Here is a 17,695-nt window from a genome sequence, read left to right on the forward strand (position 1 = left end):
GGAGAAAAAGATTTATGGCAACAGAGAGGCTAAAATGTATAGGTTCTCGTATAGACCACGAAAGCCGTAAATCTTCAGAGATAAATACAGGATTCAGATGATGCGATACATAAGCTTCCTTTGTTCCTGTGTGAATACATTTGTTTTAGTTAAAACCAAATATGGGGGGGGGGGCGGACGGTCCAACAGGAGGAGGAATGTGCATAAAGTGAGTGCAATGTCTAGGTTGTGCCGGGACAGACTGTGTATGGGTTACAGATTCTCAACAATATATGAACAACAACAACAACAAAAAGCCCTCTAAGAAATTTAAATGAGAACAATCAATGCATTTGATTTCTCGCTGTGGATTCAATCACAGGTGGAACCGTTTTGTCAAATGTCTGTCTCAAAAGCGGGATCCCGGGTGGTTGTAAATCACCACCTCAATTCTCCTGGGCTGTTTTTCAAGTCCCACAGAAAGCCCTGGGTGTTCCACCACTCAATAGATTATGTCGGTTCATTCCAGCACTGTAAAGGGAGCGGAGGTGACTTCCTGCATTTGAGCCTCTCTATTTCTCTCTTCTGCATCATCGCACACACTGCTGCACACACACACAAACACACAGCCCTTGACACACATTATCCCGCACCCCCAAAAAAGCAGGCTCGTGCCCCCCCCAGGCCCCAAGTAGTTAGCTCCTTCACGTTAAAAGGAAATGGATTCTCTGCACGGAAGTCTGGCGTATGCAAAATAATTTTATAAAAACTCAAGCCAGTCCCTCAGAATACCATATCATTAATCAACTCCACAATCTGGTGTCACTTGTGCCAGAAAATGATGATATCTTTGAACATCGCTGCTGCCGCTGCCATCACCCATCTCCTCCCGCCCGCCCTTGCCGGTGCACGTATGTGCATTGTGAAGTTTGTCCTTCTTCTTTCATTCATTTATGGAAACGAGGCAGCTTTAGACGTTTAAATATATATTCCCTGGTAGAAGCACGGGAGGGTAGGGAGGGTAGAAGAGAAAGAAAAATGACCTGCTTCTGAAGAGCCCCCACCCCCCAAATAAAGAGTTCTATAGCTTTTTAAATTTTAATTCTTTCAACAGGAGGGAAGCAAATCTAATCAATGACACTGAGAAACTGCAACTTACTGTGAACACACAACCGCCTTCAAGGCTGATGGAGAAGAGGGAATGCTTAGGGACCGCATGAGGACATTTTATGGAAGTAAATACACACACAAAAAGGAGGAAGGTGTTACTATAACCGCCGCTGGATAAATCACACATTTATCAGTAAGTTGCCCACTCTGTCTGAGTTCTGTTTTTTTTTCTCCCACACCCCCCCCCCTATACACATAAGCATTCGCATACTTTTCATGTGCCCATGTGCTTTACTTCCAACAAAGTCCTGGACCCGCATAACTGGATATAAGGCTGCCCCCCTCAGGGAAGCATCCACCAGGGAAGTTACCCGAGGAGGGGCCTACAGAAACAAATGGAAATCAGGCAACCACAGAGTAACAACTTGCATCCCCAGCTCTTTGCATCTGGATAGGATGCTTGCTGAACAGCATTCATGACAACTATTCCAGTCTCCCTAGATTCTAAGATATGTCATCATGAAGACAACCCCCCCCCAACAAGTCCCTTCTTATTTTTCTAGTCTTATTTGTCTCTTTAATTGCAAATATATAAGCAATTTAAAAAAAAGGCCAGTATCTCAAAACCACAAAGGGAATCTCCAAGCAATGGGGGGGGATACCATTTCAGAAAGAAAAAAGAGCTCTATTTGTATAGACGAATGTCATCTTAAGAGATATGAAATGGAGAATGGTTCCTTCATGATAATTAGGTAAGTGCTAGTTTTATTTATTTTGTGTACATACATATGTGTGCGTGTGCATGTATACACATATTCATGGTGGTACTAGTATTGGGGCTCTCCCATGTCCTGAGAGGGGAATTGTTGGAAATCAGCTACCTCATATATGAGTACTAGCACCTTATTATTATCATTTCACCAAGAAAAAGCACTGTATATGCGTAAGTATAGTTTTCACATTCTAGGATCGAAGCGAGCTGATGGACTACGGTCGAGGTGTTTTACAACAAAGGAGTTTCCCTGAATTCAGGAGGGGAAAGTGAGTATTGTAAACTTCGGACTGGTCATCTTTCGAGTTTGTCCAGCCAGCTGCCCACTCTCTGCACTTCCAACAAGCTGGACGTGAAGACTGAACAAAGAAGAGGCATCATCAGATAAATTGCAGGCTCTGTCTAGTTGAGAGTGAAGTTGTTCCCTATACTGTGTGACAGGCCTTCTCTTTTGTCTGACCTCATTTATTTCTCTTTCAAGTTCCAATGCAGCCCTCTACCCTGTCAGGGGAGAACATCCACCCACAGACTATGCCCTAAAACGAGAACATCGGGAGAAGAGTTAACAGTGCCATAACCTGACAAACTTCTTCATGTACATTTGCTCCTGGCATTCCCACAGAAGCAGGCCCTTCTCTATATAGGCCCATTCAGTTCTATACTTTTAGACTAGGAAGAGTTCATACTAGCAAGCCACAGGAAGCATTTAGAGAAGGAATTTTTTTTTCATCCAACAGAAACTTTTTTTGTAAACAGAAGAAACAGACGTTTATTTCTTTCCTAGAACGTCTATGTTCAGTTATTATTCTAGCATGATATAAGAAAGACCACTTGCCCCAAATCTGATTCAAACACACCACGTGGGTTCCTAACCTTCACAGCAAAGAGTGGCTGTATGTGCATACCCCTACCATGTACTCAGGAAATCTTCCGAAGGCTGTGGACCTTTACTGCTCAGACTCATCCAACACCTATTTCTATCTCTTACGGTAGTATGCTCATCTAAATATGAAGTTGTAGCAAAAATTAAAAAGTGTGCGGCTGGTGATGCTATTTATATATATATTCATTAATGTGGATTATATTTGTATTGAGCAACAGTGAAATTCACACACGTAGCGAAATCTCTGTGTGCAGCAATTTTGACAGCTCACCAGTTAATGTATAGCTTTTGAACGATGCAGTTTGATGATTCCATCTCTACTGTTCACAACATACACTGTGTGCGGATATACATACATATCCACTCAAAACGGGAGGAGGGGAGTTCTCTGTGCTTTGTTAAGAGTTTGGATTGGCTGGCCTTTTCTTACCGGTTCACAAGATTTGTACTTTATATCTTCTGCTGTAATAATCTTGCAGGCACAGCATGGAAAAGAAGCAAATTAAAGATATGCACATACCTTTTCCTACTTAGGAACAAGCTACCCCTGTGCTTAACAGCAATACAGACACTCCGAACTGAGAAAGCAAACAGAAGCCATTGACAGTCAAGAACACCGTTAAAAACTAATTTTAATTAAAGACATCTACCTTGCCGATGCCGCTTAATCAGTCATAATTTGCTTAGAAAATAGATTTATCTAACTTGCAATCTCTCTCATCTTGTACCATATAGATCTCAGCATGAAAATCAATACCACAACTTTACACCTAAAAAAACATTCTGCAGCAATGGAAACTGACTGGCCTCTACCAAGCTTATTTCCTCCCCTCATGGGTGCTGGGAAACCCGACTTTTCTATGAGACAGGCTATGAGCGCCCCCTAGCCGTCACAGAGCGCCACTGGCGGCACCAACAAGGCACAAACGTGACTTGCAATTCAGCTGAAAGCCTGCAAAGTTTATTTTGGAAAGTATCTGGCATCAACAAACAAGGGGGCACAGGGCAATCGAGATAGGAAATGTTTTTAAAACGGGGGGGGGGGGGAAGCATTGTGCAAAATGTTTTAAGCCAGCAGGGCAAGCTCCCAGCACATTTCCTTCTGATAAGGGAGGCAGGGTAGGTGTCAAGGGAGCTGGCCATCGCCTCTAATTTGGCCTCCTTTACCTGGACCACATTCATTCCTACCATCCTCCTCCTAGCCTGCCCTACAAGACGGTCCTTTGTTCAACAACAGCACTCCAACACACGACACAAGGCACAGGCTCCTGCCAATGCTTGCCATTAAAGCACGACCACGTTTCAAAACAAAACAAAACCAACAAAAAAAGGAAGAAAGCTTTTTAAGCCATGCTTACTAAAATGCTTCGGCAAGCTTGACAAAATATGCTCCTCTGTGTTTGCCTACCACAGAAAAAAGCAAAGCTGTTTCAGAGTCCACCCTCAGTTCGCAAAGCTGTTTCTCTTATCCTGAGCACATCAACTCCAAACAAGCATTTCTAAAAGTGGACAGAAGGCTCGGAAGTGTCCAAAGGGAGGGGGGGGAACGGGGGCATGGATCCAGTTTTAATTCTGCGATAAGCGAAGAAATTCATGTGCCAGGCTTAGTCAAAAGGAAGCTCCAGTATAGAATGCAATTGTTTCATAGCACTTTCTTGAGTCATAATGCAACACCTGCTGCATACACCAGCAGGTAGATCCCCAAATACAAGTTCCCCATTTTTTTTTACGAACACCTCTACATTCAGTATCAGAACCTACGTGTTGGAACTATGTCTTTTAGTTTCCTCAATTGCCTCTTAATGGCAAGGAATCTCCCCCTTTTAAAGGATGTTCGTATGTATAGACGTGTTTTCTCAATATCATGATCATCAGAACACATCATGGATCAACAGAGTCAGATCGGAAAGCTCTGCTTATAACCTGTTGTGCAGGGATTTGAGTTTTATTGCAGGGAGGTGGGGTGCCCAAGAATGTCTGATGGTTTTCTCAATGGCTCCCTCCCCATGAAGTTTCTTCAGGTGGACTCAAGCCCCTTTTTATGAATGAAGGTGATTTTGCCGGCAGAGAAGGGGGCTACCTTGACTCCATTCAAATATGCCTTTTCACTCTAAAATGCAGAAGCAGCACTCAAACCTCCCTGTTTCTAACTGGAAAGACCCAAACTAAAAAAATAAGACTAAAACCTGCGGTGGAAATCAAACCGACCTTACACACGGGAAGGCCCTACAACATCTAGGTCTGCTTCTCACACACAGATTCCATTTTCACTTTCTAATTGTTACATAATTCTGCTGTATCTTCCACAGCGACTCATCATGGGAGACAAACTTAAGCGTGTTCCTTCATCAGCTTCTTGTCTGATCACAAACAGGGCTTGATTTACTTGGGGGGTGAGGGTGGAAGCTGTAGAAGACAGGGGACTGCACTACTAAATTTAATAAATTACATTTTTAAAGCCTACTGTAAAATCAGAAAGCATCCCAGGGAGACAGTATTTTAAAAAATCCTCTGTTGGTCTGAACTAAATCTGGATTGTACCCTGCAATTCTATGCTTGCATACAAGGGAGTAAATTTCAGTGAACTCAGTGGGATTTAATTCTGAGCACCCATGTACAGGATCAGAGAGAGCCTCCTCTCTTTCAGGATCAGGCCTCTTTTCAGCAACCCCCCAGAGCCTTGAAATCCAATAAATTCCAACTTAAAAGGGTTTAAGAATGACCCCAATTCTCCTCCCTGTACCCCCACGCCACTTAGCCATGTACCCTGAAATGCTGGGCGATTCTCCTGACAAGTGCCTCACAATGAAGCATCAAAGGAGCTCAAAGATCTCAGGAAAAAACAACAACAAATTCATTCAAGAAAAAGGGGGGGGAGATGGGTGGGTGTAACGTGGTGAATGGCAAGAGAGAGAGCTTTCCCATTTCATATTTATGGGGATCCTTCTGCTTTGTGCTTCTCCTGGAAAAACTTCGGGGGGGGGGTGTCTCTCTGCTTCCTTCCTTTTCTTTTTTTGTTTAAACAGGCTCCTCTATTGATAATTTATTGCTCCTTGCCTGGAAACTGGTCCAACTTAACTGCTGCCTGGTGAAAAGCCTCTCTCCCAGATCGTTGGGTTCCCCCCCAAAAAAAACCTGGACCTGCTGCATGTCTGGATGGTTTTGCTCTGCACAAGAACACACTCATACCCCCCCCCATTGGATGCCCACCACCACCTCTCCATATTACTTTTTTTTTATTCCCCCTGCACAATTCAAGAGGGCATCCTCTCCCCAACAGAAAGAGGAAGAGGAGAAACTGTGGGAAGAGACCCCACAAACCAGCCAACCCCATACTCCACACCAGCCACCCTATCCAGAGAGCTCCTTAGATCCTTGGGGTGCCCCTTCCATTACTCCCAACAGCCCCCTACCTAGGTGGGTTTACCCCCATGTCAAATCCTATACCTCCCTCATTTTTCACATTATCAACAGCCCCACCTGCCTCGCCTCATCCTAAAAGGATAATCTGAAACCAAATTTACAAGCACATTTCTGTCTACCACCCTCATCTCTAAAGAACCTTCCCCCACCTTTTCTCCCGCTCCCCATCATCCCAAAAACCAAACTCTCTTAGCTAAGGAAGGCAGGGAAGAAAGAAGAGCTATAGGAAATCATCTGATTTAACAACACACACACCCTCCACGGCCCCCTTCCTAAAAGACAAGATAATTTACAAACCAGCTGGAGTTTCTAATTAAAATATATATATATTGCCGCAAACCCCAAAAATGTTTGGTTTCAAGTTGTTTTTAATCCACTTTCTTTGGCAGTCTCAGGAGCACCCAGTTTCCAAAGCGGCCGCTCCAAATCAATTAAAAAAGCCAGCTACCAAATGCATCTTCATTGGTGCTGTAGCCGGACACATGGGGGGGGGGGGGAGAGATAAGAAGGGAAGAAAGGAGAGAAAAAAGGAGAAATGACAATAAAGTAGGGGGGGCGCAGAGGAACAGTCACAAGTCAAGCCCTGCCCCGCACCCGCGTGGGAGCGCCTGCCTTCGCCCATCAATAGAATCCCAATGAATTCCTTTTTAAAAAATAACATTTTTATCAGCTGTAACAAAGGGCAAGGAAGAGAGAGAGAGAGAGCCCTGGCACCAAACGGTGCTGGCAGATGGCTGCTAGGTTTTCGGGCGTGGGGGGAAAGCTTTTGAGACTCTCTTTCCCCATATATATGTATGTATTTAATTTTTTTTTTAATATAGCATAATTTCTTTCGCACAGCCTCTCCAATTCGGTCCCCTTCTCTCTCTCTCTCTGTCTGTCTCTCTCGCTGCCCCCTCCTTTTCTCTGCCGGTCTAGCTCCACGCGCAACGGCAATTTTGCAATGGAGCTGTTCTTTTTGGCGTTTTGCACGGGGTTTTTGGGCTTGCAATGTCTTTTGGCTCTTCCCCCTCCCCGGGCCCCCCGCCTTCTCCCCCCGGCCCAAACTCTCCAATTTTCACCATCCCCACCTCGAATGTTTTCCCTTTTTCTAACCCCCCCCCCAGGGGACTTTTTCGCCCCCTTTTGAAGCTATCTGGGCAGCTACAAAGCTTCCTCCAATCTTTAGGACACCGCAGAGGTGCAAGGCTTTATATTGCATTTCAGCGATGGGGACAGCAAACAAGAAGAAAGTGAACTAAAGGATTGCGGATCTGCTTGCAGATATACCTAGAAAAAAGAGGCTTTGCAAAAGGAGACTGCAACTACCGCAAACTGCCTCCTCCGGAGCTCCTAGACAAGCGCCTCCCTGGGTCTCCCCCACCCCCACCCTCCCTCTTCGGCTCCTCGGCTTGGCCTCTTCTGTGCGGCTCTCCCTTCTCGCCCACCACCCAAACGCCTTTCCCCGGGACACTTTCGGGACAATGAAGATCCCATCACCTTGTGCCGACCGAAGCGGCGCCTTCGGCCAGGACTTGGGCTCCTTTGCAAAGTGCGCGCTCTTCGGCCGTGCCAAAGGGGGCTAGCCTGCCTCAGCAAGACCCTTCCCCGACACGCTTTCCCGCGACCCCCTCCGCCTACCACCCCTTTCGCTTCTGGGATCCCAAGACTGGCATTCACACACATCCCCCCGAGGCTTTCGGCCGGGACAGCCAGACCGGGGGGCCTGGCCGGTTACCTGGGCATTAACATCCCACCCCGACCGGCGTGTCCCGCCTACGGTAGCGAGCTCGCCTTCCCTGAACAACGGGGGAGGGGGGGGGGACAGCCTCGGCCACCGCATCCCCTCTCCCGCTCCCCCCACCCAGCCACACACACGCGCGCTCACTCCCCCCTGCGCCTCCGGAGCGCCCCACGCCTCCTCCGCGTCCCCACTCCTTCTGTGCGGCTCCCCACTCCGGCCTCGCCGCTCCAGCCCGGGCCAGGCGTCCTTTCTCCATGTGGTTCCCATTAGCCTTCTCCCCCCCCACACACACACCTCCAGCCACCTTTCTTTCCCCGGCGGCGGCGGCGGCCGCTCCTGAGCTCGCCAACTTTGGACCGGCCTTTTCCAACCCCCCCCCCACCCCTCTTTCTCTCCCCCCCAATGCCCTTTTCTTTCCAAACCGGCTTCGCCGCGTCCTCCGTTCCCTCCAACGCCTGCCTGCAAAAATTCGCCTCGAAACTTTGCATTTTTCTCCCACCGCCACCCCCTTCTCGCTCCCCCCACTCTCCTCCTCGTCTCTCTCTCCCCCCGTCCTCGCAGCCAGCCAGCCAGCCACACACACCCACCGGCACCCTCCCTCCCTCCTTCCTAACTCTGAAAGACCCTTCGTTTCAGTTATCCCCCCCCCAAAAAAAACCCCTCTCCTGGTCAGTTCCACGCCACACATAGAAACACACAACCCAGGTTTCCTCGCCCTTTCTTTCTGCTGCCCCCTCCCCGCGCCCATCTACACACAGTTTCCCTTCCGAACCGGCTTGGTGGGGAGTTGCAACTTACGCGTGATAATTTCCCTTTGCGACAAGTGCTGCGGGTTCCCCTGCTTGCGACGGGACATTGCCCTGGCATTTACTTGGTCATCGCCCGGAGAGCTGGACTCGGGTAGGGGGGTGAGGTTGGAGGAGGGGGCACCGATCTTCTTCTTCTTCCTCCTCCTCCTCCTCCTCTTCTTTTATTTTTTCTTCTTCTTGAATGATCTTGCCAAAAAAGAAAAAAGAAAGAACTTGCAAAAAAAAGAAGAAACTCTTTGCTGTTTTGTTTTGCTTTTTCCTCCTTTGCTTACTTCAAGATGACATTCTGCCTTCAATTAAAAATAATCATCGCAGGAGGAGAGGGGGGGCTGGTTTTATTTTCGCAAAACTGTCTTTTTTTCCCTCCCCCTCCTCTTTTTACCGCTTCCAGGTCTTTTTCTTCAACTTCGGGAGAGGAGGATGGTTTGTCTCTCCCCCCCTCCCTACCCCACTAAGCACTGACACTTTTATTTTTCCAAAGTGCTTAGCAAAAAAAAAAAAAGTTAAAAAAGCAAAGTGCACTTCTTCCACCAGGAGGGTTCTTTTTTTAAAAAACTGGATTATAACACACAAGCGCTTGCCCAAAAGTAAGGAAAAAATGGGATTTGCCACACGCAGAGAGAAAAGAATGCAGAGAAAAAATTACCCTTTGCTGGGTTAATTGGATTTTTTTAGGGGTAGCCCAAACTGTGTCTCCTCATCGCCAGTTCAAGTGCCACTGGATTGGTTGCTTTTTTGTTGTTGCTGTTTTTGCTTTTTTTCCCCCTTTTGCTATATATAATTTTTTTTTTGCTTGGCTTTGCTCGCCCCCCACTTTGCCACAGGCCACTCCGCTTGGCACAGGGTCTCTTGCTTTAGCAAAGAAGCCCCCCCCCCAGTGCTTCTGGGTGAGCGCTGGCTATTACTAGGAGATATATTGCAGTGTGAAGATGGCGGAGTCCTGGTTCCCTGGGAGCGCTCTGTCTCTCTATGGCTGGGGCTGCCTCCGTACAATGGGATAAAAATTCAAGTTCAAGTGCGGACGTGACGTTTAATCTGCACTAGAGACAAAAAAGACCTAGAGAGTAGGAGCACTGGGGGCGACTAGCGGTGGCTTTTTAACATTGTACCCGGCAAGAGAACAAGAAGAAGACGAAGAAGGGGGGGGGAGAGAAAAGAAAAGAGAAAAAACCACCCTCCAACACACTCCCAGCACACGCGCGGCTCCGATTGCTTCGCCCGGGCTGCCTTCTGCTGAAAGCCAGCCAAAATGAAATTAACCAGAATTCAGCGAGGGGGGGGAGGCCAAAAAGCGAGCCGGAAAGGGGGGGAGGAACCTTTCCCCCCCATCCATCCCAGGAAAGGTCTTGGAGGGGAGGGCACCCCTTCCCCCGCCCACTGGAAGGACGTCGTGGGGGTGGGGTGGGGGTAGGCGCGGGAGGCAAGGTAAGAGGGTTTGGTTAAGCCGGGCGGGCTGGCGCCAGGAAGGCAAGGGGGGGGGGAAGAGTTGGAGGTGGGTAGGATCGACTCAACCCGGGGATGCTGAGGTGGCCGCCCAGGAGACGTGGGATCCATCTACCCTCGCTCTCGATCCACCTGGTCCGAGGTCTCCCGGACGGCTCTTTGCATCGCTGGGATCCATTCGCTGCCCCCTTTACAATTAAGATCTTTCGCTTGCCTCTCCCCTACACGCGAGCAGTGGCGGCGGCGGCAGCCCGGCTCCGCGGCACAAACACCTTCGCGGTGCATTTCCAAGCGTTTTTACAGTAACACAAATATCTGCGTGGGGGGAGAGATTTCTCTTCTCCCTTCCAAACCTCCCCCCCCCCGTTTCTGTCTCTCGCTCGCTCTCTCCCTTCCTTAATCTGAATTGCGATTGCAGTGGGAACCACAAAGACATACACGCTCCCCCCCACCACCACCACCTCCCTCTCTCTCTCCCTCTCTCTCATGCGCCTAGCCACCTAATGTGGATACGGATCCCTGTGAAAATCCGTGGGAATCCTAAATGCGTCGCAAACTTGGTGGGACGCGAGAAAGCCCGGCTGGCTGGTCAAGATGGGGCCGAGTTTTTTTTGGGGGGGGCGGGTGAACCTAAAACGGCTGCTTCTGTGATAAAGAAGTTTCTTTTCGAAATGGGGGGGGGGGGGGAGAGAGAGAGAAGCCTGCTTTGCACAAATTCGGCAGAAGAAAGGCAGTTTGAGTGATTTTTCCAGAAAGGTTATCAAAGATCTATACACTTTCGCTCCGGCTTAAGTAGCACCCAGCAATCTTCAGCCTCAATCGTTAATGCAAATTTGGAGTTGCCTGAGCTACTTATAAAGAGTAATGGCGGGGGAGGAGAAGAGTGCGGGAAGGATCCGACCTTTTACCCTTCTTGAGCCAGCCCGATCTACTGAAAGATGATTCCATTTCAAAGCCTGTCCTAGGATCGATAATTTGCATGGAGGGGAGGGGAGGGGAGGGGAGGGGGGGAGACGACTTGAAACAGGCAAAAGAGCTAAGTTCAGGTGGGTAGCTGTGTTGGTCTGAAGCATCAGAACAAAGTTTGAGTCCAGTAGCACCTTTAAGACCAACAAAGTTTTATTCAAGGCGTAAGCGTTGGTGAGCGCCCACACTGCTTCAGCGTCGAGGCAGTGAGAAGTGACTTTGGAAGTCAGTTGGCCGGCTACTCCAAATGAGAATTGGCCTACTCTAGAGCAGAGTCGAACCAACACTTCTGGAAACCCACACGCGCGGGCACACACACAGCCGGAGCTGCTGCGACCTGAGATGGGCAACCCAAGGTCCGAGAGGGCGCCTCGTGCTCTCCAGTACCATTACCCACCCCCAAAAGTGGGGTGATGGTGCAATCCAGCGGGCCCTGTTCTGGAATCTGGTTTAAGGATTGGCCGCTTCTAGCAGGGACCAACGATGGACTCGGTCATAAGGACAAGTCGTGGAAGGTCTAAGTTACCGGCAAATTATTCTGGAACACTCAGATTCATACTTTGCCCTAAATCCCGCAGTTTGGGATCCAGATGCCAGACTTCGTGCATTAGAAAAGGGTGGAAGAATTCCCTCCTCCTCCCCCCCCCCCCCGGGCCCTCAAGTCGCAGCAGATCTATGGTTTAAGGCTTTCAAGGTAAGAAACGTTCAGAGGCGGTTTGCCATTTCCTACCTCTGGACTTCCTTGGTAGGCTCCCATTCAAATACTGACCAGGGCCAACCCTGCTTAGCAACCGACGGATCTGGCCAAGTCAGGTAGTGTTGCCAGCCTCCAGGTGGGACCTGGAGATCTCCCAGTATTACAGTTGATGTCCTGGTGACAGAGAGTAGTCCCTCTGGAGAAAATGGCTGCTTTGGAGGGTGGAGTCTATTGCATTGTACCCAATGAGATCCCTCCCCAAACCCTGTCCTCCCCAGGTTCCACCCCCCAAATCTCCAGATATTTCCCCAACCCAGATCAGGCGAGTGAATATCGAAAAGGGGGGTAGAAGATAAGAGTGGCAAGGAATTAATCCAAAAGAAATTTTCGGGAGGGGGGAGAGTTTAAACCCTCACCCCCGTTGGTTCCTTCCCGGGATTCCCCACCCCACTAGCTAATGGCTGCGCCCTTGCGCCAGTCTCCCGACATGATCCACAGGAACAACTTCCTGCAGCACGCAGGCGCCGCGCCTCTGGCCCTCCCTTTGAGTGCCTTGCTGGGTGCAGACAGAGGGCCCATGAGGGGGTGGGATTCCACACCTGCACGCACATCCATGTCTCAGTGTGGACCAGGAAGAAGGGAAGTTGGCGGCTCCTTACAGGGGAAAGTCACACACGCACACCCAAGAAAAGAAAGAAAGAAATCACGCTCATTTTCCCTGGTGGGCTCTGTGGGCTACTACACCCATGTGATCTGCATTCATACATTCAGTTAAAGCTCTGCATGCACGACATAACCCAGTTGCATGGTTTTCGGTGGGAGCGTCATCCTAATCTGAACTACTCTCCTCATGGGTTTAGACTGGACTAACTCTACATGGGATTGCGCTGTTTTAACACCTCGCAATGTTCACTCTTGTGCAATGAACGGGACTTGCAAAGTGTTTCACCCAGCCAGCAAGCGAGGGTGTCCGCAGAAAGGTTGGCCGGGGTTAGACACAGTCTTTCTCGCTCTCCCTCTCTTAATCTGCTTTTTATCAGTTTTTCACTTCTCAGCAGCGCCTCGTATCCGCGGCGCCCCCCCCCCCTCGGGCTCCCACCCTGCCACGACCGGGCTGGGCGTGCGCCGGGTCCTTCCAGGGCAGGAGAGACGGTTTCCCCCTCCTCCCCGCGCGCGGGGTAGGTGGGCGCGGGGGCTGCGGAGGCTGGCTTCTCATTGGCGGGCGCGGGGCCAAAGTTTCCCAGGCCCTTTCCCCGAAGACCTGGCCCGGCCCTCCTGGCTCCATTAACAAAGGGCGTCGGAGGGAGCAAAGTCGTGAACGCCTCTGAAACCTCTTCCCCGCTTGCCAGCCTCGCTCGGGCTTGGCGGGTTTCTACAAAGGGAAATTAGCATCGGGATGGGAGCCGCTCTTGTAGGAAGCCCGGGAAAAGGAGCGAGGCTGAGAAACGCGCGCGTTGCTGCGAAAAAGTTGCCCAAACAGTCCTAACGGCGAGGGGGGGGGGGGGGTCTTCCAAGACATCCGCGGCAAGGTTTGCATTGGGTGAGGAATTTTAGGAGCCCCCCCCTTCTAGGAATCGGCTCTCCCCCCATGCCCTTCTCTCGTGCCGCCGCCTCTCCCCCCCCCCTTTCCATCGGCGACGCTAGAGCCACGCCAGTCAGCATGATGGATGACGGGGGGGAGGGGTCAAGCAGGTAGCCTTTCCAAACTGGAATGTAGCCGACAGGGCCGTAGAAAGGTGGAACAAGAATAAAAGGAATTCGGGAAAGCAAACCTGGAGGGGGTTGAGTGTCACGTGTGAAACAGAAATCCCGGAGGCGTCCTCTCTTTTTTTAACGCACTCATTGAGATAAGAATGTTTCCTAACTCCGGTTTTTGTTCCACTCTTCCTGATATTAGGACACCTGTCAATCATCTCGAAACTCAAGATCACTTTAAAAGGCATTCGTGCAGCCCGGAGACGATTTTCTCAGCCTTTGTAGGGGTCAGAGTCCGCCTATGGCTACAATCCTATGCAAGTATAGTTTGGGCGGTAGTCCTTGGTTGTCCGTGGCTGGAAAAAATGAGCGGAGCTCTTGTGGCACAATTCAGTGTTATTCCAGCACAAACTCATGCTGGAATAAAATACTGTTCGTCTTTAAGGTGCAGCAAGACTCCTGGTTATTTGGGGACTCCAGACTACAAAAGACTTTAAAAAAATCTTTTCTTATATAAAGCTATGTCCGTTTTTCGTGTGCCCAAAGCCTTCCACTGCAACTAGCGGGACCCCCGATTCTGAAACATTCATTTTAGCAGAGCACCTTTCTCTCGCCAGAGTGGGCCTGGGAAGGTTCCCAAAAGAACCGGGGCTGGTCATTTTCCTCGGAGGGCAAGAAAGTGCTTTCTCTCCTCCTGACTCCTCCTCTCTGGAGTCAGGGGAAGAGGAGGACAAAAAACAAGCCACCTTCCCCCCCCCCCTCTCCCCAGCGGGTAGTGGTGATGGGGTGGGTGGGTGTTTGTCTCCAGACCAAGGCCATGCAATGGCCAAAGTCCACCTCTGCATCCCCTCGCCCCATCCTTGCAAGCAATCATCACCCCGCCTTCCTTATCAGGGACTCGCTCGGCCATCCTGTTCACCCACCACCACCTGGCGGTTGGCACTGACAACCCCAAGATAAGGGAGCAACGGATGTCTGGGGCCTCTTCCCGCGAAGAGAAAGCCTAGTCCAGATCAGGTGGCCTGTAGGCGTTGCGCGCGTCTCCAAGAGGCCTCCCTCCTCCCGTCTCTTGCAGGGGGGGGCTGGAGGGAGGGGGGTTGAAAGGGAGAAAAATGCCCCGGCGGAGCCTGTGCCTCTCCTCCCTCCCTCCCTCCCCTGTCTGGCACTTGTGATCATTAGCACTCGCGGCAGCCGCTAATGTCTTGTCGCACAGCTCCCCCTTTAGTCTCTTCGCGCTCCTCCGTCTCGCGTTCAAAGCCAGATCAATAGCCGGCGCGGGCTAACCTTGACCTCCCCGCTCGACCCCGCCGCCATCTGCAGCTGGCCCCACTGTTTTGTTTTCCCACTCCGTCGATACAGCCCCCCAGCCACCGTTGTCGGGGACGGGAGACAAACAGGAGAGAGGGGGGAACCGGCTGGATCTCGAAGGGCAGCGAGAGAAACTCGCTCTCTCTGCCTGCACCTTTCCTGAAAAGGAAATCTCCAGGCCGCCAGCCATAAGCCGCGGGGGGGCTAGAGAAGATCTCTCCCCACTGATCTCCGTGTGTTGGGAGGGGGGGGGAATTGGCTTTGTCTACATTTCTTTTCTCTCCCCTCCCCCCGCACCGTCCCCCCTTCCCCGTTTGGGCTGTCTATTCAAAGCGTGGGATGTATGTCAGTTGCAGGCGAAAGCGACAGGCGAGTTTCACGTGTGCCCATCGGCTTTGAAGAGAGATGTCAAAGATACTGGGGCAAAAAAAAAAAAAATTCTTTCCTAAAAGGCAGATCGATAAATGGCCGTCTTGCATTAGACGTGCAATTTTTAGAAAAGGGAAAAAAAACACAAAACGATTTCTTTAGATTTAGCCATGTCCACTTCCGAAACAAAATAAAGTCTGGTGGTGCTTCTAATGCGGACGGGACGCTTGTTCGTCGAGTTTTGCGGCGGTGCGCCTTTGGATTCAGAGTTTCCCCTTCCCCTGAACTTTTGCTGCATAGCGCTGTGTAATCAATTGGGTTTACTAATCTGTAAAGATGGTTAAGGAAATCGAGCTGCAGTCCCTCCCAGACACCGGGAAATGTACCATTGATCACAATGGCATTTACCAGCAAGAGAAGAAGGAGGGCTAATCAGATCATTTCAAAGTTCTCCCCCCACACACACACACAAAAAACCAATCCCACCCCCCATATCGCTCTTAAACGATCAAAGTATCAGGTTCTCTCAAATATCTGTTTCAAAATGGACTGTCAAATACTACTATGAGAATGCTTTCTTCATTAACGGGTTGAATGTACCGTGATGTGTGGATATTTTCGACACAGTCCCCCCGGCCCCCCGCTTCGAGTGAGGATATTCACAATCCAACACTATACCGCTCAGCCTTGTAGACGCGTTGCCTCGGAAAGATGTCTCATGGTGGTTTGTTGAGACTTGCTCGCAAGTAAAAAAGCGTACATACAGCTGCAGAGTCGGATGGCGCCAAATATTTTCATATATATATTTTCATATATTCTCTCTCTCTCCCCCCCCCCCCCCCCCAGCACATGCAAAGGGTTTGATTTCCTCGGTGCAAGAAGCGCGCCGGTGGAGGGTAGTGTTTTAGACCCACGAGACTGCGAACCAATCGCCTTCTCGCGGAAAGCCAAATGTCATGGAATAGAAGGGCAGCTCAAAAGTGCGGCGTGTCCCGCGCTGTAGTTTTTGTACAGTTCGGGACTGAAAGTTTTCTTCGTGCGCGCAAAGCTCACGTGGTGGAGTTTAAAAAAAAAAAAGTTTGCGGCACTGGGTTTTTTTAAAAAAAGAAATAACTTCCTTTTTTTCATCTTGGCAACTATATTCCCCCGCCGCTCTTCATGCGACCAGACTGTTAGCCCAAATTAAAAATAGAATAAGAGACTCCAGAATTCTACAGAAGGAAACTTTCCGAAAGTCCCCCGACACCACCACCCCCTCCATTCAGACTTTCTTGTGAGTAAATGTGCATAGGATCGGGCTGCAGTTCCCTTGCGGGGAAAACGCACACGTGCATACAGTTAGCTCTACAAAACTCAAGGTTTTCGGGCTATGAGCTTTGGAGAGTCAAAGGTCCGTTCCCCGAGTCTCTCTCTCTGGCTGTGAATGCGCCCCTTTTCAGTGCAACTGTGTGTTTGGGCGTTTTTTTACGCGTTGGTGGATTGGCCGGGAAGGGAGGGGAGAGGGGAGAAATGAACACGGAACCCGAAGCCGATGGGAGCCGCTCCACCTTGCGAGGAGAAGAGGAAGCACAGGCCTTGGAGTGCATGATAAATTAGCGGCCGTGCATATCTAGCTATCTGCAGAGCATCTAATACGCGCGTCTCTTTCCTCTGACTGGTGCACCCATTTTACTTCGATTTTAAAGACAGAGATTTCGGATTTCTCCCCCTCCCCCCATAACCCCTTTCTGATCTGTGTTGGGCAAGGAGTTGACACCTTAACAACATTCGGTGAAAAGTATTGTTTTAATTTAGTACCCAACCACCACCACCCCATGGTTTGGGTGGAATTCTTTGCAGCTCCCGGAAGAGATGGGGGGGTCAGTTCCGCTTCCCCAAATCCAGTGGGTTTCAAATCCTGATTTCCCCCCACCCCCTTCACACACCAACCTTCTCAGGCACACTAGTATCTCAGTAGTACTTACAACCCTGCCAGGCCACAAGTCTTGTCCCCACAAGAAGTGGGCTTGGCAGAGACAAGAGTTGATGAGTTCACCCTGTATCTGCTCTTCAGATGACTCCTCTCAGTTTGCATATAACAAAGGGAGGCTGAAAGACCGAGAATAGCCCGGGTGGCTTGTTGCCAAAGTTAGGACTTGAACCCAGGACTGATTCCTGTGTTCGAGGCACTGCCTGTCGCTGGCCTTTTGCGGACGGTCAGTGTTGGGTGATAGTGAGATATTGGAAAAATGGTATTTAGCAGAGATAATATAGCCCAGCAGAGCCTGAGTAAAATAATTCAGACTGAGAGTCCATGTGTGATCAAAATATAAAGTTTTTACTAAATTCTAGCATGGGAAAGGGTAACTGGGATGAAAATAACAACAGAGCTAAATCGGCTACATCCTTGCACTACAAAGACAAAACGAGAAGAGAGCAATTATGGCTACTCTTACTTCTTCAGAACAGCAAACAAAGACGGGAAGAGAAGCCATAAAATGGTAATACACCTTGACACCCTAGTCCCAATCAAATCCCT

General features: G+C 49.8%; 1 protein-coding gene across 4 annotated transcripts in view; it reads right to left on the minus strand.

Moving 5' to 3' along the window:
• BCL11B (B-cell CLL/lymphoma 11B) overlaps nt 1–8,881 on the minus strand; it is a 167,446-nt gene extending 158,565 nt beyond the window's left edge. For all 4 annotated transcript variants that reach the window (XM_015420485.1, XM_015420483.1, XM_015420484.1 and 1 more), the window contains exon 1: nt 8,689–8,881. In XM_015420485.1, the coding sequence (XP_015275971.1) occupies nt 8,689–8,746 (58 nt within the window). In that variant the 5' untranslated portion in view covers nt 8,747–8,881. The remainder of the gene's footprint in view (nt 1–8,688) is intronic.
• Nucleotides 8,882–17,695: the final 8,814 nt, after the last annotated feature.

The sequence above is a fragment of the Gekko japonicus genome, unplaced genomic scaffold, assembly GCF_001447785.1.
Source record: "Gekko japonicus isolate JY-2015 unplaced genomic scaffold, Gekko_japonicus_V1.1 scaffold448, whole genome shotgun sequence".
Classification (NCBI taxonomy): Eukaryota; Metazoa; Chordata; class Lepidosauria; order Squamata; family Gekkonidae; genus Gekko; species Gekko japonicus.